Consider the following 25,320-nt stretch of genomic DNA (forward strand, 5'->3'; position numbering starts at 1 on the left):
AAATGATGGCTCTTCAAGCATAAATATTACAAAGAGTTCTGTTTGTTTCACAGCGGCCTGCTGCACCTGCGAAATGGAAGCTATGGCATTGAACCCTTCCAATCACCTGAATCCAAGTTTCATCACCTGATTTATCGACTTGAGGATGTGAAGAAGGAGCCAGCGGTCTGCGGTGTGTCTAGCCCTGAGGAGGGCCATGCCAGTGAACACCAGTTCTCTCCCAGCATGACTCCATTATTGCGGGTATGCATTTACCTATACTTGTATCAAAATACCTGTCCATTGTGGTTCCTATTCTCAACTGAAATAACAATATTCATTTTGTATGGGTATGGATGCACAGAAATGTTATCTCTTGCTTCTCTTTGCACACTTTTCTCAGTTTCTTAGGTTTATGTGTCTAGAGTACAAACATCTATTGTTTTCATACCTTCAAAACTGGGGACACGTAGAAGAGTAGAGGGTGAAGTGGACAATGTTTTAAACACTTGTAGCCAATCAGAGCATTAACATTTTAACGCAAGAACACAGTGTTAACAGCTCTGCCAACGTCTTCATGTGTAGACCGGTTTGAAGTGAGAGGGGCAAAACCAACATGTTGCCAAAGTAATGATGTGAGTTTCTTGCCACACTGCCGTACAGAAACTCAGCTCTGTAAAACATAAGTTTCATGCAGCCAGCCTTTCTTGTGGTTTATAAGCTTTGCCTGTTTTGTCAAACAATAGGAACACAAAACAGCAAAAACTTCAAATAGGACAGGATGAAAAGCAAAAGACAGAAGAGAACTAATTTGTGTACTGTACAATAGACTAAACTGTGTTTTAAGTACATTATGCAGAAAAACACAAACAAAACAAAAAAGGACCTGGGAGCCTATAGATATGTAAAAAAAAGTTACTATATTTAATATCCTTTTTCTGAGTCAACTCACATTTTGCCAATTTGTCTTAATAACATTGTTTCTAAAGTAAAATAACATTTAACAAATGTAACTGTTAAGAAGCTGCCATGTGTATAAATAAATAGTATATGTATTGTTTCCTATGTCCCCTGTACAATTTACCTGCCAAACAATCCAGTTTTCCTTTCTCTTTGGTTTTGTGGTTTTCAAAGTTCCTAGAGACAATTTATTTGCTATACATGCAATGTTGTAGTTTATTAAAGGACATGATTATTATAATATTGTGTCCTGTCTGTGAAGAGCTGCAGTCCTGTTATTAGGGCAGATGGCAGCTTACACTTCATTATTCACTTTTATCTTCTAAATGAAGGAGTGATGTTACCGATACAGCTATATAGAGACAGGAAGCTAGGACTCCTCTTTAACATCTACTGGAGTACTATGAGTTTTTTATTAGCTTTTATCGGGTTTAAGTCATTAATAATTCAGGATGAATATTTTACCAAAAGAACTTAACATCTGCTGATACCAATAAAAAATGTTGATGAGCATTAAATTGAAATGAATCTGCAGAATAGGAGGCCAGGGATGGCACAACACAGAGCTTAGGCGTTTGTAAGGCAGTTTACTTTATTCAAACAAATGGCGACAGTGGTGAAAATTTTCCTAATGCCCCACACTCAGTAGAAACATAACAATTATAACTAATACATAATTTCCTCCTGCTCTAAACTAGTTCAAATGTATAATCCTGATTTATTTTCTTGCATTTAGAGGAAGAGAGCGGTCCTGCCCCAGACGAGATACGTGGAACTGTTCTTGGTTGTTGACAAGGAAAGGGTAAGTCATGGGAGCAAAGGACTCTGGGTATGATAATTGCCACATATGTTATTTCATCTTGCATTTTTCCGCTGTGTTGAGAGCAAAATCATTTTTAAAGTTTAACTGTTACCTACACACATTGGTGGCCAGGGGCGGATCTAGACAAGTGCTCTACCCAGGGCGATTTTAGGAGGGGGGGGGGGATTTAGGCCCCGCCCCCTTTCTGATTTCTAAGGCTGCCGGAGGCTGCACAGTATGTGCAGGTCCGCTTGGCAGTGGCAGTGTGCTGCCCCGCTGCTCTGATTGTGTTTAAAACACAATCAGAGCAGCCGGGCAGCACACTGTCCCTACCTGTCACTGCCGAACGGACCTGCACATAGTGTGCAGCTGTCGGCAGCAAGCCCCCTCGATTGCACCGATGCCCCCCCCTAGATCCGCCACTGTTGGTGGCAGACGCTTTGTGGGCTTAACTAGTAAATGAGGAACAAGTCATGGATCAGGTGTGTTAACAGTCCCTAGTAAAATGATGGATTGCTTGAGGAGGGCAATATCACCTTTAATTCTTAGCACATACAGCCCTGAACCCAGCATCACATCCACATCCTGTAAGTAGATCATCATGTCCTTGTTCCCAGATTATCAGTTTTATACTTACCACAGCCAAATACCCACTATATACTTCTGTGTCCAGTTTATCTGCATCCTGCTAACCTTACAAAGCCATGTTCACCTCTCCTCCTCCTCCTTCTCTCTTATTGGTGATCTGTGTATAGCTCCTGCAAATCCATTTAAATCACCCTTCACACATTTTCCAGTTACCTTCCCTCCACTCTTTCTGTGGATGTTAGTAGTCTCTGACATTACGTGTGTGAGACGCCTCTCCTAGTGGGGGGAGCTTTGTGTGAGATAGTCATGATGTCATCCAACGAAATTGCGGCACTTTCATCCACTTGAAAGAAGCCAACGAAATCACCTTTTGTTCCGTGTAGCGAAGCTACATCAGCTTTTATATTGAAACCGTGTAGTTTCTTCTTGAGAACCGCAAAGGTTTTTTTGCTTGTTGCTGTATCAAAGAGTGAAGTCAAAGCAGTCAAGGAGACCGCTCAGCTCAGAGTACCCTTTTATATTACTATCAACGTCAACCCATTAATTTCTGTGGTTTATAGGAAGAAGAAATTAATTGTCTGACTGTGGTAGTAATGTGAACCATTGCAGGCAGCTGTCCGGTATGAGTAGAGCTCCCTGTAATACACCTAGAAACAAGTGACCACTTGTAAAATACAGAGGTGACTGCACATGGACGGTCAGGACCTAAGGCAATCGCCCTGCCTAGCCCGGCACTCATCTCAATCAGATGTTCTCCACGCTTATTAAATGTTAATAAAGGTGGTTGAGGGATCTGGTTCAATTTGTGCAGAGTACTAACAAGTGTAATTGTTTTGTATGTTGATTGTGGTCAGCATTGTCTTTTTGTGTACAAGCACCATATATAAGTTACTGGATTAGTACTTGTATAGATAAAATAAGTTGCATTATAACATAAAAGCATGTTGCTAACCAGGTTCTTAATGCCAACATCTGTTTAGCATAAAAAAAGCAGCTGCAGTAGTGCATGATGGGTATCATAACAGCTTCTACTGTAACTTACTTACTATGAACAATTACAGTGGTTCTGTAAAAGATGCCAACCTATACTATTGTGTTGTATAACTACACTAAATGAGGGAAGTCCATTCTGAGCGCAGTCCCTTCGGAATCTTGCCAGAAGAGTCTCCCCGGGATGTTCGAGTACTAAATCGGTGGTGATTTATATTCCGCAATACCAAGAAATGTGCTCCGACGCACATCATGGAAGAGTCCGTCAGAAAATTGCTCAACATTACTCTCAATGTGACAGATTATAGTAGCAGCGACTGGTCTTGGTTAGCATACTTGTATGTACAGCACTGAAAAGACATTTTAGATCTATAACTCAGTCACATCATTATTTACATGAAGTTTTCAAAAAGTTTTATTTACTGAAGAGTCCAAAATATCTGTAAAATCCACCCTTTGGGCTGACTCCAGTGTATGACACATAAGTGTATCACAGTCCAGATAATATTTCACAGATTTGTCTGCGTGTCAGTGATTCAGTGTTTAGTCAATCTGCTCCATGAGTGGTAATACTTAGAATTACTCAATAAAAGTATTATTGATTGTAACTTTGACCAGGTTATTCATGTGAGACATTTGTCCTACATAACACCTGACTGTACCCAGATCACTTTGTTTCTATATGTGATTATTCATTAATGAACAAATCGTAGTCTCTAGATCAGTAGACTTCGAAATCTCAAAAATACCGATTTCGAAATGTGTTGCACACAGCCAAGCAGCATTCAATGCTATTCTCATAGAGTACAATGTCTGGCTATTGCCATTTTTCTATATATTTATTCGGCACAGGTTTATGACCAGGACTGCCAATCCTGTGTATAAATATGAGTATATGTATATGTTTTTTGGTTTAAGGCATCTTCGATTGTATTTAATGCGCTATGTAGCCTGCCATAACCAGAAAGGGTGCTCCTTTACAGCTTACAACACCCTCAAAGTAGTTATAATGTTGGTTTATGTAAGGAAAATTAGGGCATTATTTTAATTATCATCTCAAGGCTTCATTTGAGAACACACAACGTCCCATTAACAGTGCAAAATCAGCTTTGGTCCCACCGTGTGCCTTGATTTGTACAAGAAGTTTGCTGTCACTATCAACAACTTCTGCTTCCTTATTTTCTTGATGAACTTCAACAAACAGAAGAGAGGCTGTCTCCATGCAGACAATCTACTTTTTCACACATTGTTCTATTTCTTGATTTGGTGCGGCTGTTTCCAAACACAGACAGGTTTATTGCTGCATAAAATAGAGGATTCTGAAGGAGGCTGTCAGGAGCTACATTGTGCAGAGGCCTTACCACCATGTTGCTGAAGGGATTTGCTTGGCACAGTCTCTTATTGCATTCCTGGACGAAACACCTGACAATGTTTTGCAACCTTTGAGAGCACCCTTCCAAATGGAATACAGTAGCAGTGCTATCACAGCCAACACTTCTTCCATTGAATCTTGGATCCCCGTTATTTGCAGCAGCATGAATTGGCTGGCAACAGCATTCATTCAGTCTTTAGTTTTCCTTCTTGGAAACATGCAGGTAAATTCTAAGCAACATTGGATTTTATCTGGGCCATATGATGAACCCGGAAGGTATCCCATCCAGTTCTGGGTACTTTAAGATCTTTAATTATCTCTTCTTCTTAAAGAGCTTCATAATTTTTTATTAGTGAGTATGGAAGTAAGATCAATGCCCAATCTAGGACTTCAGCTATAATAGTATATCTTATATGTCTGTTCATTTTGCTTTGCTTTTCTATCGATCTTTTGCAGACTGTCTAATTTCATGGTGCCATTTAGAAGCCATTAAGTAGCCCATATTGCTGCTGTATCATGTGAATATTTATCCATTATGCTGTCCTATGTTGCTTTCATTTGCATTATCGGTTATCAAAGTAAATACTTCCAATGCTTTCCAGGACGTCACATGTTCTACTTCTGATTTGTAGTCAGGCTGTGCTCTCTGGTTTCATTGCTTCTGTAAAACACTGGTTGGGGTTTGAATCCTTCTTCCCGCACATTTGTTTTGCATTCAGTTGGCTGCAATATGTGGTCACTAGAGGAAGGAGATGGGGTAGCCCTTTATGATGCTGGATATAGAAGAAGAAACAGCATCAGGAGTTCTTGATGCAGATGATCATTGGAAAGAGCTACTTGTACTTTCATCATTGTGGTCCATGGATTTATTAATGTCTCACATACATGTTCTCATTCTAGTAGCATTTGGAAATGTATCTTTCTTTTGACAGTATCTGCAAATCCGTTTTGTTCTCATCCACGTTTCCACATTTTGCCAGAGCTTGTTTATATAAACGCACAGCTACAACATGTATGGATGCAGAATTACCTGTAGATAACATCACTCCCCTGCAGGCATACCTGCCCTCTATTTCTAACTCCTCTCCGTGAGATCCCGGAGGGGAGGCCGGGTGGCAGCTGCGGTGGGGGCGTGACGTTGCGTTTGGCTTCAGAATGAATCTGGCTATTGTTTATGAGAGATGTACTGTACTGCCTGGCCGAAGTGTAACAGGATTGTAACCTGAAGCCGTATGGTCTATCGCAGTGATGGCTAACCTGTGACACGCCAGGTGTTGTGAAACTACAAGCCCCAGCATGCTTTGCCTGCTATCAGCTAATTATCTACTGGCAAAGCATGCTGGGGCTTGTAGTTTCACAACACCTGGCGTGTCACAGGTTAGCCATCACTGGTCTATCGTGTTCCATAAGTGTTTCTATCACTTTTGTTTTAAAAAAAAAAAAATCATTTGGGGCACATAAAGGGTGGAAATATATGAACACTGTCTTAAAAATTCAACGTTCTTAAGAAAAACATTTGTAGTACAAATCAATTGTTTTGTTGTTTTTCTTTGTGACGGAAAATTGGTTTACTTTGTGTTGATGAATGTTTATTAACTGTTAACAATTTTACGGAACAAAACGATACAATACCTTCAGAATTTCACTGCAGTGTATTGATTAGGTGCTCTCATGGGTAAATTATACCTCACTTCTTATTCTCTTTAAAGATTAAAACCATTCATACATTCATTGCTAAAATAACAGAGAACAGCCGCCCTCTTATGGAATACTTTGTGCTATATCCAAAAAGGTGAAGACAAATCACAAGAAAAAAAAGGGGGACTAAGAAAGCGCCTTTTCCTCTACCTCCTTTTTTTGTGTTAACAATTTTCCCTGTGGCTCCTCAAAGTGGAACTAGATGGTTATGTAATGATGCTGCACATCTGCTATTGTATCATTCCTAAGAAACTCCCTGGACATTTTCAGCCTTAGTTAGGATCCCCACCCCTGTAATCCATGCACACAATGTGCACAATGCGATGGAAAACACCAAGGATCCTGCTACGGTCATTTTACAGTTACAGATCCAAATACCTATTTAATAACATCAGCGTTTATTGTCTCTCGTTCCTTCATAAATACCCCCACAGTGTCCTCCTTACACAGTCCTCATCACGGCTCTCAAAATTAGAGGCTCCCTGTTTAGAAATAACACTACCTTTGATTATATTAAAGAAATATATGCTTTTATCACTGCATTAAAACAGCAATCCCACATAGAAGTTTTTTTAGTTTTAATTTAAAGTTAAGTTCTTTTTCAAGCATGCTTCTGCTTGTTGTTTTTCTTAGCTATCTATCCTACAATATGTCTAGTTGGCAAACGACATACTGACAGACGCAGTTAGTCTGCTACACAGACACAGGCTCACAGCTCTCAACATGTCCAGTGATAGCAGGAGGGGTGAGGGGGGATGTCACAGTGCAGACAGAGCTCAGAGGGATGTTCCAAAGCCTCTCTGCTCACTCCAAATGGCTGGAGCTCATCCAGAGAGTTGGAGATGAATGTAATTCTTAAATTCTGGGGATGTCTGCTGGAGATGATTAGTGTGTCATGAATGCAAGCAGTCCTTGGTGAATAACTGTATAAGGACTTTGGATGTGTAAAGTGTGAGCATCCCCCACGGGGGATAGTGGCAAGAATAGTATGAAGTGCAGGTGTATTTTTAAGAAGTTTGTATAGTGCTGACTTGTGGTTAGAGGAGTGGGCAGTGGGAGAAAATAGTGGCCCCCTAGTCGAAATGAATAGATGACCAGGTATGGAAGTGTCTTGTGGATATTAAGGAGGGTGTACTTGACAGGGCATATAGAATGAGCAGTGGTTATTATTTATGAATAATATCAGAAGAAAGTACATTAGTGAGACCTAGATCAAGGTTCGTATTGTATGCTACCATGCGTCCTTTGTCTGGGACTAAGCTGAGGGGCATAGGGGCGTCTACCCCTGCCCCACCCGAGCCGGTCCCATAGTGGGTTACCTTGGGCTGGGTAACTGGGCCGCCTGCCTTGTTTTTTTCCTTTAAAATGTTCTTAATAGGTTGCTGAATAGTTGACAGAGTAGTTTTGTAAAACTATCCAGCCACCTTTTGTGGTAAAAAAAAAAAAGTAGTAATCGGACAGCTGCCCATGTCTGCCTCGGAAAGTTGGAAAAAGCCTTTTTTTTATATTTGGGTATTCTTTAACCATTTAGAGTTATTGTAATCAGTCTACCAGTGGAAGGACGGTTACTAGAAGGGGCAAATATGTTACGACCCCTAAAAGGTGACTTCAGGTTAGTGTTCTCAGTCTGATTTTTTTTTTTTTTTTTTTTTTTTTTTTTTTTAAATATTCTTTTATTTTTATTTTATTTTTTAAATAAATTTTTTATTGAGGTTTTACATCTTTTCTTTTATAACCCTAACAATGATAAACTTAAGCTAAACCCACTCAGGGGTAGCAGCAGTGTCATGAAATAAAACATACAATATCAAAGTATAGTAAAGAGCAGAAAACATTCGCAACTGTGCATATGTATGTCGGTGCAATTTTGTTGATGGCCTTGTATGTTAGTAGAAGAATTTTATATTGGATTTGTTGAAAAACAGGCAACCAATGTAGAGACTGACAGAGTGGCTCAGCAGAGGAAGAACAGTTTGCAAGGAAAATCAATCTAGCCGCTGCGTCAAAATAGATTGTATATTTTGCACCCCTATTTCTGTAGACTTATGCACAGCAGCTTACTCCTAAACAAGGGGTCACCGACCTTTCATACACCAGAGAGAGGCTGGATTTGTATTTGTGGCGGTGGAACTCTATTTTCTATAGTCTTGCAGTTTGTTTGTTTTTATTTCAATCAGTACTGTTGCCAGCTGTGAAAATTGGGCGTTTGGTATGATCAAATGTAGCTATTTCTAATTTAGTTATTTATCAGCAAAGTGTACCATCAATAGTATCCAATCTAGGGAGCATTTATTTGAGATATCGCACTATGTGCGTCAGAAGTCGTCAATTTTTCAGCTGATGGTAGTAATGTTCTTTATGCTGAATCTTCTTGGAATTTTTTGGGGTATATAATAGTGAAATAAACCTATTTTATAATAATTGATTTCTCTTCCAGTATGACTTTTCGGGAAAGAACTCCTCCGCTGTGACAGCAGAGATGGTGCAGTTGTCTAATTACCTGGATAGCGTAAGTAGGAAGATATCAAGATCCTTTTGGGTTTGTTATAGCTACACTGCCATCATGTGGTTGACAATCAACCCCCCCTCCCCCCCCCTTGGAAATGGCCAGCTGTAGCCACTGCTGTATAGCCCCTTCATCGTTTCCATGTTGAGCCCTTTTTGGTAATGTTTTGTATTGGTCAAGACAAAGTTCAATTTCACCTGATGCATGAATATTTAAAAACTGTAACAAAGAAGGAACGGAGCCATGGTCAACTGGAGGATCTGTCTTCTTGTCTGTGTTTCCCTGAGGAAGGGACGCTTCCTACCTAACTGTGTCACCAAACCCCACCTTTAATTGTCAACGCATACAAAATATACAGGTTATGTTGCTGTTGAATAATGTCATACTCTGCCTGAGCCTATGGTATTAGATTTACTATTAATATTAGTGATGACTTTTTCATTGCAATTATTATCAGTAGTAGTATTATCCTTCACTGATATAATTTATGTAGCAAAAATCTAGTCCTGAATACAATTCAGAATATTGTATTTAGGCATGTCAGACTCCCAAGTGGAGCTTACAATCTAATTTCCTTACCAAAGGCACATGGACACGGACTCATGTCAGTTTTAGTAAGAATCCAGTTTACCTACGAAGCTTTAGCTTACATTTGACGAGATTTGACTTGGAGGAAATCCGAGCAAGTGGAGGTAGAATTGCTCTTATAAGGAACACATTGATTACACAGGTTTTGTGACTACAGGCTCTCTACAATGTCCTTTATGTCTTTCCCTGGAGATGAGCATATTGTTATGTTGTCCCTAGATGTACAAAATGCTGAATATCAGAATTGTCTTGGTTGGACTGGAGATCTGGACGAGTCTGAACCACATTAACATTGATGGCTCTGCTGGAGAGGTTCTGGGGCGCTTTGTGCAGTGGCGTGAGAAGGAGCTGGTGCCGCGACGCAGACATGACAGCGCGCAGTTTGTTCTGTAAGTGCACACGGCATCTGTAGGATGACAGAGAGAATTAATTCCACTGATTGCAATTGTATTCTATTATATAGTTGTTTTATCAACCAGGGTAGTGACGGTTATAATATCCACTACTACACATAAAGAAATGATCATTACTTTGACTTTCATTTGGCATTCTATGAACACATTGGTAGTATCCTGCAGTTCTGTTAGGCAAACTATTCTCCATGCAGATACAGACAACCGCTCAGACAGTCTGTCGATAAGTCCCACTAACGATCCAAGGCAAAGTTAGCTGACGGCACATGTTCTCTAGTAGTCTCCTGTATTTAGTGAAGCAGAGAGTATGTGTGCCTGAAAAATAGCTCATTGATGCGTGTTGGGAGCAAAGGTTAGTCTGTCTGGTCCAATCCAACAATAGAGCTACTGTAGCACAAATTGCTGAAAAAGTTAATGTTGGCTATGATAGAAAGGTGTCAGAGCACACAGTACATTGCAGCTTGCTGTGTAGCCACACACCGGTCAGAGTGTCCATGCTGACCACTATCCACCGCCGAATGCGCCTACAATATGCATCTGAGTGCCAGAACTGGACCATGGAGCAATGGAAGAAGGTGATCACAGGAATGGTGTGAGGAACATGACAAAGAGTTCAAGGTGTTCGTTCACTTGGCCTTCAAATTCCCTAGATCTCAATCCTATGGAGCATCTGTGGGATGTGCTGAATACAGAAGTTCGAGCAATGGAGAACCCACCTTTCAACTTACAGGATTTTAAGGATCTAACGTCTGGGTGCCAGATACCACAGGACACCTTCAGAGGTCTGGTGGAGTCCTTAGTCCTTGCCTTGACTGCTTAGCGTTGTTTTGGAGCACGGGCAGGATCTACACAATAGTAGGCAGGTGGTTTTAATGTCGTGGCTGATTGGTGTATAGGGTTATGTGTCCACTATTGTAATACATATTAAAAGCTCTGTAACTTAGCAGCACCATGACCTGACGATATATCTCTGTCTCTGTATTAAATCACAAGTGTAAAGGATCTCTCAATATTTAACTCTCAGGTTCCCAGTGATTGTTTTGCTTTGTCTCCTTGTAGGAAGAAAGGTTTTGGAGGAACGGCCGGGATGGCTTTTGTGGGCACCGTGTGTTCCAGGAGCCACGCAGGGGGCATAAACGTGGTATGACCACTATACGTTATTAATACTAAATGGCATTTTCACTAGTGATGGAACTGTGGTGTTTTGGAGACCTGTCATTCCACATTAAACTTTATTATTTAATGCTTAACTTATATAGGTATAATGTTCCCCTTAAAGTGGACCTTTTTTTTTAACAAACTTAAGAAAAAGGACAACAGAAAATAATTCAGTAAAATAAGTATGTAATTATAAAAAGAAAAGAAAATGTTGAATTTTGGAAAAAGTGTGTGTTTTTGTTTTTTTCCCTCTCCCATAAAATATTTTTACTTCAGCTTTGATCGGTACAGTGGAATATAATGATGCATTCAATAAAAACAACTGTACGGCCATTATGTAAATCATGGTCTGACTGGATAATCTATAACTGTTGAGTAGCATTTTATCATGTCTGCTGTCTGTGGCAAATGGGTAATTTTATAGTCTTGTCCCTTGTCTTAATGCGTGAGTTCTCTTCCTCAATATTCCATTCTAGTTTAATTTTATGCACGTCTGAGGTGGAGTGAGGGCCTTTCTGTATGGCTAAGGGGTCAGTGTATGTGACTGGTTTTCAGGATGAACCTCGAAGGTCCTACAATTTAGTCCCAATTGTGCTCATCTTATGAACTGTAGTTTTGCTTCTCCCTCCTGAAATTCTACATTTTTTAAGGAGGTGGGGAATAGAAATTGTTGGTTGTTTAATTTATTAGCTCTAACCAATTTCCAAGCATTACATGTTGAGTTAATTAAGATATTATGTATGTTATTGTCTTTGCGCTTATTGAGAGATGCATGTAAAGCATAAGGCTAGGTACACACTCGAGGTGTTTCAGCTGATTATTGGGCCAATCACTGACAGCTTGGCCTCATATTACGTTAGTGTGTACAAGCACATGTTGAACGACAATCGTTCCAAAGTGCCGATTGCTTTTTCATTTGGTTGGTCGTACTGTTTAATAATCTCGTTCCAATCACCTTCGATCATGTAGTATGTTGCACTCACGATTTCCATAGAGTTTACAGTGCCATCGTCTTTTCAAGCAATGAACATGTCCCGGTGACTTTAAATGTAGAGAATGCTGTAGATGGAATAGTTTGTTTGTTCTGCGACTGAAAAGTTAATTTCAGAGTCACAGAAGCTAACGAAATTCGTAAGGACATGTGGATAGCTATAACAAGCCGGTTTAATCAGCGTGGCAGTATTGAATGAATGAGTGACTATTGTGCTGTCATTCTCTAAACGACTAGAGGACCAGATGTAGAGCACAGCTCTGAAGGGTAAATTGTGTCATTGTGTACACAGGAATCGCCCGAGCGATTGTGCCTTCAGTCGTTCGTAAAATCGTTGTAGATAACACGTCTGTCGGAAAATACTTCAGTGTGTACCTAGCCTAACTGAGGGATGCATAGCTGAGAGTTTTTCACTGTGTCTGTATATGCGCTTTTATTTCTAGTCTAGTCTACCACAAAGCGAAGCTGGCATGCCATCTTGTAATATTTACGGTTTGGACGATTAACGTCTCTGAACCAACGACTACAACTTAGTCATACTAATTCTAGCCTTTTTCTTCTTCAATATAAAACCTGTGTTGCTTTTGTTAAGTCTTTGTAAATCAACCTTTCCCACCAAGCAGAGGGTCATTTGCCTAACAAGTCATTGGAGAGCAAGACCCAGAAAGTTAATAAGTCTTGCAATGTGTTTATAGTACCCATTCCCAAGTTGTGTGTCTTTGGGCCCATTGGAAGGGATAGTGTCCCACCAGCTGCCAAACATGGTTAGAGCCTCTGATTGTTCAAAGTTTATGTTAAATCCTGCAAAGGATGGGAATATATTTATATTTATTGTGTTTGTCATTGTTGGTGTGCATTGTCTAGGATTTGAGGTGAAAATGAATAGATCATCCGGAAAGCCTGTGATCATTTAGGAAATTACTATAATATTTGTGACTCTTGATAAACCTAATGCATTTGTTCACCATTAGTGAAATCTTACTCTTGTGCACTGTTTTGTGATACTCTCCTTGTGCTGCAGCTGCAGGGTGCTCACCCCTTTGTACAGCATTCTGTACTAGCCCTCTGATCTGCTCTAGGTCCTTCTGTCTCTGTCTGTGTGTTTCTTTGGGAATTTAGACTGTAAGCTCCAATGGGGCAGGGGCTGATGTGAGTGAGTTCTCTGTACAGCGCTGCGGAATCAGTGGCGCTATATAAATAAATGTGATGATAGGGGTTCAGCCTTATTCTTGCCTTCCCCACAGGATTTTTCTTTATTGAAAGAGACAGTTTTGTCTTCCTTGCGGCGCTATGCGGCAGGAGTTGCGGTTGCCGCTTCGAGGTCCCGTTATCGGTTTCGTAGGGATTAAGGGGTGGCGGGTCGCCGCAATGTTTGTTGCCCCTTGTGTACCCCAAGTGCTACTATGGGGATTGGCTGTCTTTTCAGTTAGTTTGGTAACCGCAGACACCTGATGGTTGTATATTTTATTCAGATCAGATCATCAGAAAACAGCTGCCAAGTCTTCTGTTTAGTATGCTCATTTCAAACTAAAAATGTATTTTGCAGCAGTCATAAAGTGAGAAAGTCTTGCAAAACATTTTTTTCCCTACTGGAAATCGACAGAAGTTACTTCCTAGAAGTGAACAGCTGAAATTGTTTGTAATGTTGTTAGTATTGTCATGTATTTAGAATTGTGTCATTATGTGTTATCTTCTCTCTCTCTCTCATTTCAGTTTCCAAATCAGAATTTGCAATCTTTTGCTTCAATCGTTGCTCACGAATTGGGCCACAACTTGGGAATGAATCATGACGACAGCCGAGGCTGTACCTGTTCTGTGGGGGCCTGCATCATGAACTCTGGAGCCACGTAAGAGTCACTGTGGGCTCATAGGGTCATGTAGGAGCTTTGCTTCTAGGCATTAAATAGCTCTGTATGTATAATCCTATCACAGTGTTATTAGTTCAAGGGATTCACAACTCAGGAACTGAGAAATGTAATCATAAGAGTAAAAACTGTCAGTCTATGTTAGGCTGCTGTCTAGGAGACGGCCTTACACGTCTCCTTAAAGAAAACTACCAAAAAAACAAAACAAAAGACAGCGCTCATGAGCCCCTATAAATTAATTAATAAACTTTAAAAACACAGATGGTTGCAAAAATCCGCAAACACAATTAAACATTAAAAACTGATTTATTACAAAATATGTATACAACAGAGTAATGCTTAAAATAAATCAGATAATAATCAAAAAAAATGTAAAAACATATATTGATCATTCAAAGAAAGACTGTATGATATAACTAAATGTGCCTGAGCAGTCATAAATCATGTATAAAATAGTTGTGTATAGTTCTTATGCATACTTAGCTATATTATACAGTCTTTCTTTGAATGTTTTTAACTTTTTGGGTATTTGATTCATTTTAAGCATTGCTGTGTTGTATACATAATTCATAATAAATCAGTTGTTAATGTTTAATTTTGATTGCAGCTTTCTTTTGCCACCTGTGTTTTAAAAGTTTATTAACTTATAAGGGTTTCTGAAGGCTGTATTTTGTTTTTCTTTTTAGTGTTGTTATAAAATTATGGGGAGAAGAATCAGCACATTTGTATTCACCCTACAGGACAGAATTGTCCTTAGTGCGTTTTTTTGCAGGAAAATTACACAGATCTTTCTTTTTTACACCACATTTGGAAAAACCAGCATCACTCAGTTGGCAGAATAAGACTGTAATGATGTTATATACCCTCGCTATTTGTCCACTTTGTCTGGATAACCTCATTGATTACTCACACCCATGCCACACTTTTCCTTGAGGTATTTATACTGACACCCACCTTTCTTCCATTGACAACACAATCGTACTGTACACCTACATTCATTGTAGATAAACCACAATCACAGGGCAGACCATATATTTTACTCACATTGTGTGTGAAAGTTAATATGATAAATCATACGCTGTCCATGATGCTTGCTGTGATATTACTGCTAGCTGTATGCCTTGGTGTGAAAGCGCTAACCTGTAGTCTGTACAGAATATTTCTGTTACTTAGGAGACTGCAAATCAGTAAGAAAAAACTGTGGCTTTATACTTCCCCAGAGTGATGAAAGAAAGACAATTCCCTCTTAAGCGGTTTTAGCTGTTTTCTACAAGTAGGGATTTAGTTGATTATAAATACATCAGTCAGTTCAAGTATATTATTTTGCTGTGTTTGCTTTGATATGTATTAACGTCAGAGTTACTTTACTTTCAGTTTTGGCAAAATATCAACAGTGTCATTACCTGAGATGTCGATTTTCCTCTCCGCAGTGGCTCTAAAAATTTCAGCAGTTGCAGTGAAGATGACTTTGAGAAACTGATTATAAACAAAGGTGGAAGCTGCCTCCAGAATGTGCCTCATCCAGACGAGTCTTACAGCGCCCCCTCCTGTGGGAACAAGCTGGTGGACCCAGGGGAGGAGTGTGATTGCGGAAATGAAAAGGTCAGATTGCACAAGAGCAAAGGAACGTCTTAGTTGTGACTTATGTCAGGAATGATGATTGACCCACACATCAGTCATTTACCATTACTAGTGCACACATTAATGGAAAATATACTGTATTTAGACTGTTTATTTCTGCTTCATTTTTGTTTTGTTCGTAAAACAAGGACAAGATAAAGTAGCTGGTTAACCGTACGTTCCCATAGAACAGGGCCCCCTGGTGGCCAATTGGCATGATAGAAATCCTAGCAGAGTAAATATTTAACTTTAAACAAAGGGTGCACAATTGTTATTTTTGTTGTGCATTTAAGAGACAATAAGTGAACCAATTGGCTTCATAATATGCATTGCTTTTTGGCCACAGGGTACAATAGAAAGCAACTATCTCCCCCCTCACACTTGTTACAGTATGACATGTTAAGCCAAAAGCAGCATAAATTATCATCATCACCATTTAATTATATAACGCCACTAATTCCGCAGCGCTGTACAGAGAACTCGCTCACGTCAGTCCCTGCCCCATTGGGGCTTACAGTCTAAATTCCCTAACACACACACACACACACACACACACACACACACACACACACACACACACACACACAGACTAGGGTCAATTTAATAGCAGCCAATTAACCTACCAGTATGTTTTTGGAGTGTGGGAGGAAACCGGAGCACCCGGAGGAAACCCACACAAACACGGGAAGAACATACAAACTCCTCACAGATAAGGCCATGGTCGGGAATTGAACTCATGACCCCAGCACTGTAAGGCAGTAGTGCTAACCACTTAGCCACCATGCTGCCCCAAATTATGGGCTCAATTGCACACAAATCAGGGGGTAATTGTATCAAGCTGCGAGTTTCCGGCGGGTTTGAAAGTGGAGATGTTGCCTATAAGCAACCAATCAGATGCTAGCTGTCATTTTGTAGAATGTGCTAAATAAATAACTAGAATCTGATTGGTTGCTATAGGAAACCGTCACTTTTCAAACCCGCCAGAAGCTTGCAGCTTGATACGTTTACCCCCTGGTCCTTCATCTTTCGTAAGCTGTGACAACCAATGAGATTGTTACTTTCAGTAGTGTGAGCTGAATCACACACGATTGCTGTTTGTTACTCATTTCATTTTTCTTGTTTCAGTTGTATTGTCTTTACTAATTTGAATAATTCATTCCTTGGACATGTGTTTTGTTTTTCTCTAAGTGTATATTTTTCTTCTTAATTTTTTTCCAGGAATGTGAGAAGGATCAATGCTGCCAATTTGGGACCTGCAAACTGCGCTCGGGGGCTCAGTGTGCCTATGGGTCCTGCTGCCAAAACTGTCGGGTCGGTACTCAACACAGTCACTGTCTGATATACTTGTGTGCATACAAATACTACTGTGACACATCAGCGTGAATGAGTTTAGTGAATTAGTGAATGAGATTAGTGCATTAATTCAGTTGTAAATATAATTAATACTGCAGACCTTGGGAAGAAGTGTGGGAGCGTAGGAGGAGAGTTGTGTGATTGGAGTGAAGGAGAAATGGGATAGTGGTATTGAGATGGGAAAGATGAACAGGAATAGTGTGGTGTTTCCCTAGTGTGCCATTACCATTACATATTGATCTCACCATGCCAGGCTGAACGCGCCATCATTCTTAAAATATGTTAAATATATGCAACGTAGATGATAGGCTGGTGGCACCTCACAGGGGATTGAATCCCCCCTCCTTAGATTTTGTGTTTATTGTTCTTATATTGCTATTATTCCTGTCTCTTAATGTAAATTTGTTTTTCCCTGTAGTTCACCTCCGCTGGTACCGTGTGCCGTGGTGTGGGCAATGAGTGCGACCTTCCTGAATACTGCAATGGCTCCTCTCCTTTCTGCCAGGGTGATGTATTCATCCAGAATGGGAGCCCGTGCCAGAGCAAACAGGCCTACTGCTACAATGGCATTTGCCAGTACTACAATGCCCAGTGCCAGGGAATCTTTGGATCCAGTAAGAACTTGTCTGTGTTTTATTTCGGAAATGATGTCCCTGTGTACAGTTTTATGTTTTATATCTCAAATGACAAAACTAGCATTAGTCCAACAAGAGATTAAATCCTATAGTAACAAGCAAATGAAGGTAAATCCAGCACACGTTAGGGACCGGTGTGTAGCCCAGGGTTATTTTACATTTAGTCACTTCTAGGAAGTTGTTCTAAAAATATGCATAAGGAAGTGTTCACATTTAGTTAATTTTCTTTAACTCCTTATAGTCTTAAATTGTTTGTTATGCAGTGTTCATCTTGCGTTGATACCCTGCACTATTAGATAGCAGTCACCCTCGTGTACCCTAATATCTGAATCTACTCAAACATGATCTGTTCATTTTAAATTATTTTAATACAAGTTTAAATATGGATGGAAAAAAATAAATATATTGTAGACTTTCCTTTCTTACTAAGATCCGAAAGACAATTCAGTAAAAGTCAGCGAACTCTGTTTGCACTTTGTCTGCACAATTTGATGATGATTCTGGCTGACTCTTTTGGCTGCTGCAAAACTACACCTTCTAGTTTGATTTACTCCTAATTCTGAGATCCACTGTGCCCTGCATGCAGAATAAGATCCGTAATGAATCTGTGCGTTTCTGTGACTGATATTAGAGCGGCCATGTGCTCGACTCTTCCCAATAGTTTCCTGTCCCTAGCGGCTTGTTGGGTGACATGTGGCGAGCAGGGAGTAACCCAGTGGCACAGCCTTGCTCTTTTGTGTAAAACAGCTGTCAGGAAATGTTTTAAGTAAAGTTTTGATAATGTCATTAGCCGGACACTTGGAATGGAATTGGTTTCCCTCTCAGCAGACATTTGCTTAGTTTGCGTTTTTAGTTTTGTTCCCTAAGTAAGAGCGGAGGAATAAAACAACGTTTCTCCAGCATCCAACTGGGGGATACTGGAGACATTGGGGTATAGGTGTAACCAGGACCACAGACAATGTTTTTTTTTCTTTCAAGCTGCATAGGCAGCTTGGTTTTTTGCTTTTATTTAATGCTTATTTTAAGTTTATTTGTACTTGAGACCACTGCTGTGGTTTGGCGGCACCTTACAGAGCGGACATCTGTGTGGTACCGTAGAGGTGTGTCTGGTGATCATAGTCCCTGGGGAGCCAATAGCTGCCAGATACAGGAGGAGAGCTGGGGAAGTCGCAGTTGGCTCCACTATGGTGGGCTGCGCCATTAGTTTGTTAGATCCCAGGTTTTCACAGATTCCTCTAAGTATCTATATCTAATAAAGAATAAAGAAACATAGTATATATATATATATATATATTCAATTAAGAGTAGTACTGTGGTACAGATTCCGCTGCGACTTATCTGGCCGGCGGCTAAACACGTGTATACATATTGTGTAGGTCATTCCCCTAATGATAATAGAAATAGTTGATACTGCACCAATGCGCTGCTGTCTGATAAGGAGTATGATGAGTGACTTTTAAGATTATTATATTGATACTTAGAGGAATTATGAAATTTGAATGTCTATGATAAAATTGTTGATAATAAGAAAGATTTAATATAGATATCTGAGTTTTGGGTTTGAATCTCCTGTTACTCATTGAGCCGAAAGTGTATGATCCTTTTTTCAATACAGGGTGACAAGAAATGATGATAAATTCATAATCATTAGGAGTTATAGGTGTTTTGCGTCAGCAGTTTTTTTTACTGCTATCTTAACAGTTGATTAGTCTTCATCGTTTAATACAATTTTTCTCTGTTTTTATTAAATATTTTGCTATGGACATTTGGATAATGTGTACTGTAATATATAAATATTTTAATGCATAGCAATTAAGTTGTTTTTATGTCTTACTAGAAAGGTTTGAACTTAACCTTTGAGTGCCCAAATAGACACATTTTCTCTCTTTCACTTTTGGTTTATCTTCAGTCCCTTTCCATACCACTGGTATCATGAGGTATAGAGAGGGAAGGTGGGTTGTTTTATGAGTGATTGTTCACTCCGTTTTATTGGTCGGTTGGGAGGTTCACATTCTTTCTTTTAATTGTGTTCTGTTGTTATGTTCTAAGTTTGTCTTTCTGCAACGTCAGACAAGTGGGGCTCTGTCAGAGTGATGTGTTTGAGGTAACTTGCTTAATGCTATTTATGTGTTCTAGATGCCACAACAAATAAGTTTGGGAGAGTCAAGCGAATGCCAATCTGAGGATTGGGTGCCGAGTACACCTGAGAGCTCTGGTACCAATATGGTGGAACTGGCCTGGACTAGTTCTGTAGCCAGTTGCTTAGCTCGCCCAGCGGATATATTTCTCAGGTTCCCTTAGGTTCTGGGGGTTCATTAGTGCTTCCTTCAGTCACACCGAGAGCAGGGTCCCATTGGTGCCATGGTGGTGTATGAGGAGGAGCCTGTGTGGTAGAGAAGTCTAGCGGCTTTGGTTCAGGAGCTGATCAAAGTTTCCTCCTCTATGGAGAGGACCCCAACTGCCTCTTACAAGTGCAGAAGTCTGGTGTTACCTCTGCCTGGAAATGAGTCAGAGTTTTAAGTTTAAGTTCCTGGCTGCACCTATATCTCAATTATTTAGAGGAAATGATTTATGAGGATGTATAAAAATCCTTTTTGTTTTGTATGAACAGAAAATTTTGCTTAGAGTGGATACAATCTGAAAGCATCTGACATTTATTTGTTTATATTCTAGATGCAAAGGCAGCTCCTGCAATTTGTTTCCAAGCGGTGAACTTCAAAGGTGACAGGTTTGGGAACTGTGGTTTCCAAGGCAACACCTACAAATCATGCGATGCCAAGTAGGTTGCAGGGTTTGTCCTAGAACTTTGTAATCGCAGTCAAATTTCTAAATAAGTTTTTTGCAGAGAACCTCCCTTGCTGCAATTGCTTTCTATAGGAAATGTTTGTGGCGACATTGCTTAATTGCAATAATAACAGTGACGCCTTTTATTATTTATTTGTATTTATTTGTCAGACATACTGTATTCTGTAGCATAGAATTGAGGCTCAATAATGTTGCCATATGTAGAGAAACTAACATGCGCTGACAAAACTGGCACAAGTAGTAAGTGTGACAACAAGTGTAACAGTACAAGAGGAGAGAATGCTAAATTGTACTCCAGGACAAAGGGAATAAGACTCTATGTTGAGTTAATTCTTGGGGAAATGTTAGAATAATGCAAAGTGAAATGAGGTGCAGCACAAGAGAAGTCTTAGAGGGTGAGCAGTTGTTTTAAGAGATGAGGAAGTAACTGTTCGAGTGCAGACGTGCTGAATGGTATTTAGGAACCAGGTAGATGTCAGGTGAAGACTAGAGGGAGCTGTGCAGGGGCTGGCAGAGAGAAGAAGATGTGGAGCGCCTAGAGGTGCAGAAGAAGCCAACTGCAGCAGTAAGAACAATCTAAACCAGTCTGCTTAAGAGAAGGAGGTAGTAATCAATATCACATAGACGTGAGACATCATATATAGGTCACAGTCACTGAGCAATCATCTGGCTACACCAATGGGTTGTCCCAGTGAAGGAGATCCTGAATTTATAAAGAGGATGACAGCCAATTGATGACTATATCAGAGATGCCAAGAGAATGAAGCTTTAGTAATGGCCGTGTCTGGTTGTATTACCAACTGCAGAGAGTATAGTAAATATCAATGACAAGTACCGAGGACCCCATCAAAATATAATTTGGAAAGAGTATTAATATTGCTCTTTCATTACTCACCAACCTTTATTTTAATCACTGACAAGAGCATGACATCATCTATTCAGGAGGTGATTGCACAGTTTTGATATATGGTGCTTCCATTAATTCAGTATTTGAAGAGTTCTAGACTTGGTTGAATGAGACGAATTGGCGGATGGTTTGAATCATGAGATATTCATTCACTTCCAGAGACTAATATACTTCAGTGATGAACAAGAGCTGTTGCTGCATCGCCCACATGAACCTTTGCTGTGTTTTGTTATCCTTGTCTCAGGAACGCTCTGTGTGGGAAGCTACAGTGTGAGAATGTGGAATCTACACCCGTTTTTGGCATTGAGCCTTCAATCATCAAGACTACAATCCAGGGCACTGTATGCTGGGGTGTGGATTTCCAGCTCGGCAGCGATGTCCCAGATCCTGCCATGGTTAATGAGGGCACCATGTGTGAGACGGGCAAGGTAAGGAGTAAACCACCAACTCCTCTTCTGGTGCCGAAATACTCATGTATTACCCCATTGCGTGTTTTCATATATTACTATAATATGTAACTATCATATGTATCTGCCTAAATTAATTTTAAAGACAAACCCTCGTCTTTGCCTATGACCTTAATGCCACATAGTTGTTATTAAGACCAAGACGTGACCTAAGGATCTGTATTATCCTTTATTAGGTGTGCAGGAATTACCAGTGTGTAAATGCATCAGTGCTGGGATATGACTGTGACGTACAGACGAAATGTGGAGGTAATGGGGTGAGTATGATATATTAACTTAGAGAGAGAGATTCAATTCAGCACAATTTGTTTCCGGACCATCTACGGAGACACATCACGGCAATGTATTGGCTGGAATTTCAGCTCAGTTTTCCTTGCACCACAATGGCTGGCAATGTGCCCAGTCGTACATTACGATGATGTGCAATGTCGGCAATTGAATTCCCCCTCATAGAAAGTCATTATCCAATCTCTCTCCTTTCAACAGTTTTTAACACTGACTACACTCTTGTCCACCACACTATCTGAGTGATCATGACACCCTGGCTTCCAGTCCTTCCTTCTCACCACCTCGGTGTGCCCTCCTATCCCCCATTCTTCAGGTGTCTGTTCCTAAACCATTACTACGCTCCATATTGAAACTCTCTTGGTTGACCTAGCTGCTAATACCACATCTACGTTGTTCATACACATCCGGTATTTTAGCTTGGATGCCTTGTTGCTACCTGAAAATGGAACATGTCCAAAACAGAATAGTTGTTCCTTCCCACATCTAATGCTCTTAAATTATTTTGAATTCTCCATCAATAGCCATAGTTCTATTTACACTCGCACCTAATGTTTGTTGTCGAGGGATAGTGTATCCTTCATCCCTCCTATGCAGTAACTTACCAAATATGACCCTATTTGTACACTCAAAATCTTTATATATAATAATGTATAATATTTTGTTATCAATCTCTCATTAGCAGGGGCAGGTTATAGTAAGGCTACTAAGCAGTATACAATAGTTGCTGTTGTATTTTATCATTGTTATATTGGATTTTTTTTATATATCAGTAAACTGCGCTAGTATCCTCATGTACCGATAGGAAGATTATTACATTCCAGATCACCTAGGACATATTTGCATTTTCAACAGAATCCTAAAATATTGAACTTCAATTTAAAAGATCTCATTCATTTGGGTAACTTGTTTTGTGTTTGATATTAAAAGTCATGTTCTTTGTGAATTTGGTGATCACATGTGTGTTTTGTAGGTGTGTAACAGCAATAAGAACTGCCACTGCAACGAAGGCTGGGCCTTCCCCGACTGTAAGGTGAAGGGTCATGGTGGAAGCATTGACAGTGGCCCTACGTATAACGGTACGATCATGTTAACTGGTGGACAATGTGGCTTCTTGCTGGTTACAATACTCACATTATCAGCCTATATGGGACTCTTCCCTGCATATTACACACTTACTAATCAGTCACTTCCTGCTAATACAGTGTGTACATCTGTGCATTATGCTGCATGCGTCAAACTTGGAGACTATATAGTGGGTCTATAGCCATTTGTGTACAGAAACCGTTACCTTTCAGGTCCCCTCCATCCAATTGTAGACTCTTGTTCTAGAAATCTCCTTGGGCTAGATTTGCTAAGCTGCGGCTTTGAAAAAGTGGGGATGTTGCCTATAGCAACCAATCAGATTCTAGCTTTCATTTATTTAGTACCTTCTACAAAATGACAGCTAGAATCTGATTGGTTGCTATAGGCAACATCCCCACTTTTTCAAACCCGCAGTTTAGTAAATCTAGCCCCTTGTGTACAAATATGCTGCTTACTTAATCTCTGTGAACCCCTCCAGGCCTGGAGGTATTTCATACCTTTGTGCCCAGACCACACTTGAAAGTTTTGCTACGTGTTGTTTTTATAGAGAATGATTACTTATCAATATAATTAATGTAACTGCTTTGTTTCCTCACTTAAGTGTGTGTGTGTATATATAATATATATAATATTATATTATATTATATTTTTTATACTTTGTAATTATTATTATTATTACCATCTATTTATATAGTGCCACTAATTCTGCAGTGCTGTACAGAGAACTCACTAACATCAGTCATTGCCCCATTGGGGCTTACAGTCTAAATTCCCTAACACAGACAGAGGCAGACAGACACACACAGACTAGGGTCAATTTGTTAGCAGCCAATTAACCTACCAGTATGTTTTTGGAGTAATCTTAGTGCAGACATGTCAGCTGCTGTTACAGTCAGATGCAGACTGCGCTGTATCAGTGTCGACACTAGAGGGAGACAGACCTCCACTGTAGCTGCTACAACTTCCCTACACATAAAGGAATCCTTGGTGACATAGCCATTGTGACGTCCTAGGATTCCCTGCCCTCAGTAGGGGAGCCCAGGGTTCCCAATTGAGCTGTACGTAGTGCTCACTTACACTATGTGCAGTCATTGGGTGGCCATAAACTGTAAGCCATGGTTCCTGAGCATCACTGGCAGGTGGCCACACACAGCTGCTACCCACCCACTTATTGAGGAGCCGTTTATAAAGGCCCACCCACCTCTAATGTAAGTGGCAGTCAAAGAAATGAATATGCCTGATATATTTTAATATTTCTATCATATCACCTGTGCCCTTTCTCTCCTCTCAAGTACATGTAAATGTATATGTTGTATTATGTAGCCCAAATACCACCCTTCCATTGATTTATTTGCATTTAATGAGTGTCTCCAGAGACTGCATCACTGGAATAACATGAGAGGTTAGAGGGAGATGTCCAAGGTAAATGACTTTGGTATAATATGTAAATGAGCCAACTGAAATGGAAAATGGACTTCTGCTTAATGACTCTAACGTGGCTGCCTTTTGAGAGAATATAAATCTGTTGGGTTTTTAAAACATGAGAATCCACAGAACAAGCCCGTATCAGTCTCTGTCACTCCTCTTATTACTTTAGCTGTCAGTTATAGTCTAGAACAACATATCACACATTGACCAGACCAGTCATGGCCGAAACAGTGATTGTTCTTTGTCAACAAATACTGAAATCATTCTCTAAAAACCCAGTAGGTGGGGTGTTAATGCAAAAAGGCAATATTTTGAAACAAACCTTTTTGTCGTAGCAGCTGTCCATCAAGCCTATTTAAGGCACATTTGGGTGTGGCTCACAAGCCAGCCCTTGCTAGATGTAAACCCCTATACCTGGGAGGTGAGTGCATCTGATTTTAACTGCATTTTGATAGTGTTTAAAGCATATAGGTCAGTGTAGGACGTGCATATAATGAGGTACCCTTGATGTTGGGATGCAGGCTTAAGTCTTTTGATCAAAATATAAACTAATACCTCATGTTTTCATTTTGCTAGACACACACAGATATGCAGTTTAAAGGATAAGCGCTGACAACTTTCTTTTTGTTTTGTATACATATATGGGCATTTATATTGCCACGCAGCTGGTACCACATACAATATGGGATATACCGAGCGCGGGCTTATTGCCAAGCAGCTGGTACCATATATAATGTGGGATACACCGAGTGCGGGCTTGTTGCCAAGCAGCTGGTACCATATATAATGTGGGATATACCAAGCGCGGGCTTATTTTTCTCTGG

At 40.0% G+C, this 25,320-nt stretch overlaps 1 protein-coding gene across 2 annotated transcripts in view; it reads left to right on the forward strand.

Moving 5' to 3' along the window:
* ADAM9 (ADAM metallopeptidase domain 9) overlaps nt 1–25,320 on the forward strand; it is a 73,924-nt gene that overhangs the window by 38,637 nt on the left and 9,967 nt on the right. For both annotated transcript variants that reach the window (XM_075206999.1, XM_075207000.1), the window contains 13 exons: nt 54–243; nt 1,676–1,741; nt 8,827–8,898; nt 9,703–9,872; nt 10,956–11,037; nt 13,759–13,892; nt 15,341–15,512; nt 16,749–16,841; nt 17,302–17,497; nt 20,192–20,297; nt 21,475–21,658; nt 21,874–21,954; nt 22,956–23,061. In XM_075206999.1, coding sequence (XP_075063100.1) covers nt 54–243; nt 1,676–1,741; nt 8,827–8,898; nt 9,703–9,872; nt 10,956–11,037; nt 13,759–13,892; nt 15,341–15,512; nt 16,749–16,841; nt 17,302–17,497; nt 20,192–20,297; nt 21,475–21,658; nt 21,874–21,954; nt 22,956–23,061 — 1,652 coding nt within the window. The remainder of the gene's footprint in view (nt 1–53; nt 244–1,675; nt 1,742–8,826; nt 8,899–9,702; nt 9,873–10,955; nt 11,038–13,758; nt 13,893–15,340; nt 15,513–16,748; nt 16,842–17,301; nt 17,498–20,191; nt 20,298–21,474; nt 21,659–21,873; nt 21,955–22,955; nt 23,062–25,320) is intronic.

Source organism: Mixophyes fleayi, chromosome 4, assembly GCF_038048845.1.
Source record: "Mixophyes fleayi isolate aMixFle1 chromosome 4, aMixFle1.hap1, whole genome shotgun sequence".
In the NCBI taxonomy this organism is placed as follows: Eukaryota; Metazoa; Chordata; class Amphibia; order Anura; family Limnodynastidae; genus Mixophyes; species Mixophyes fleayi.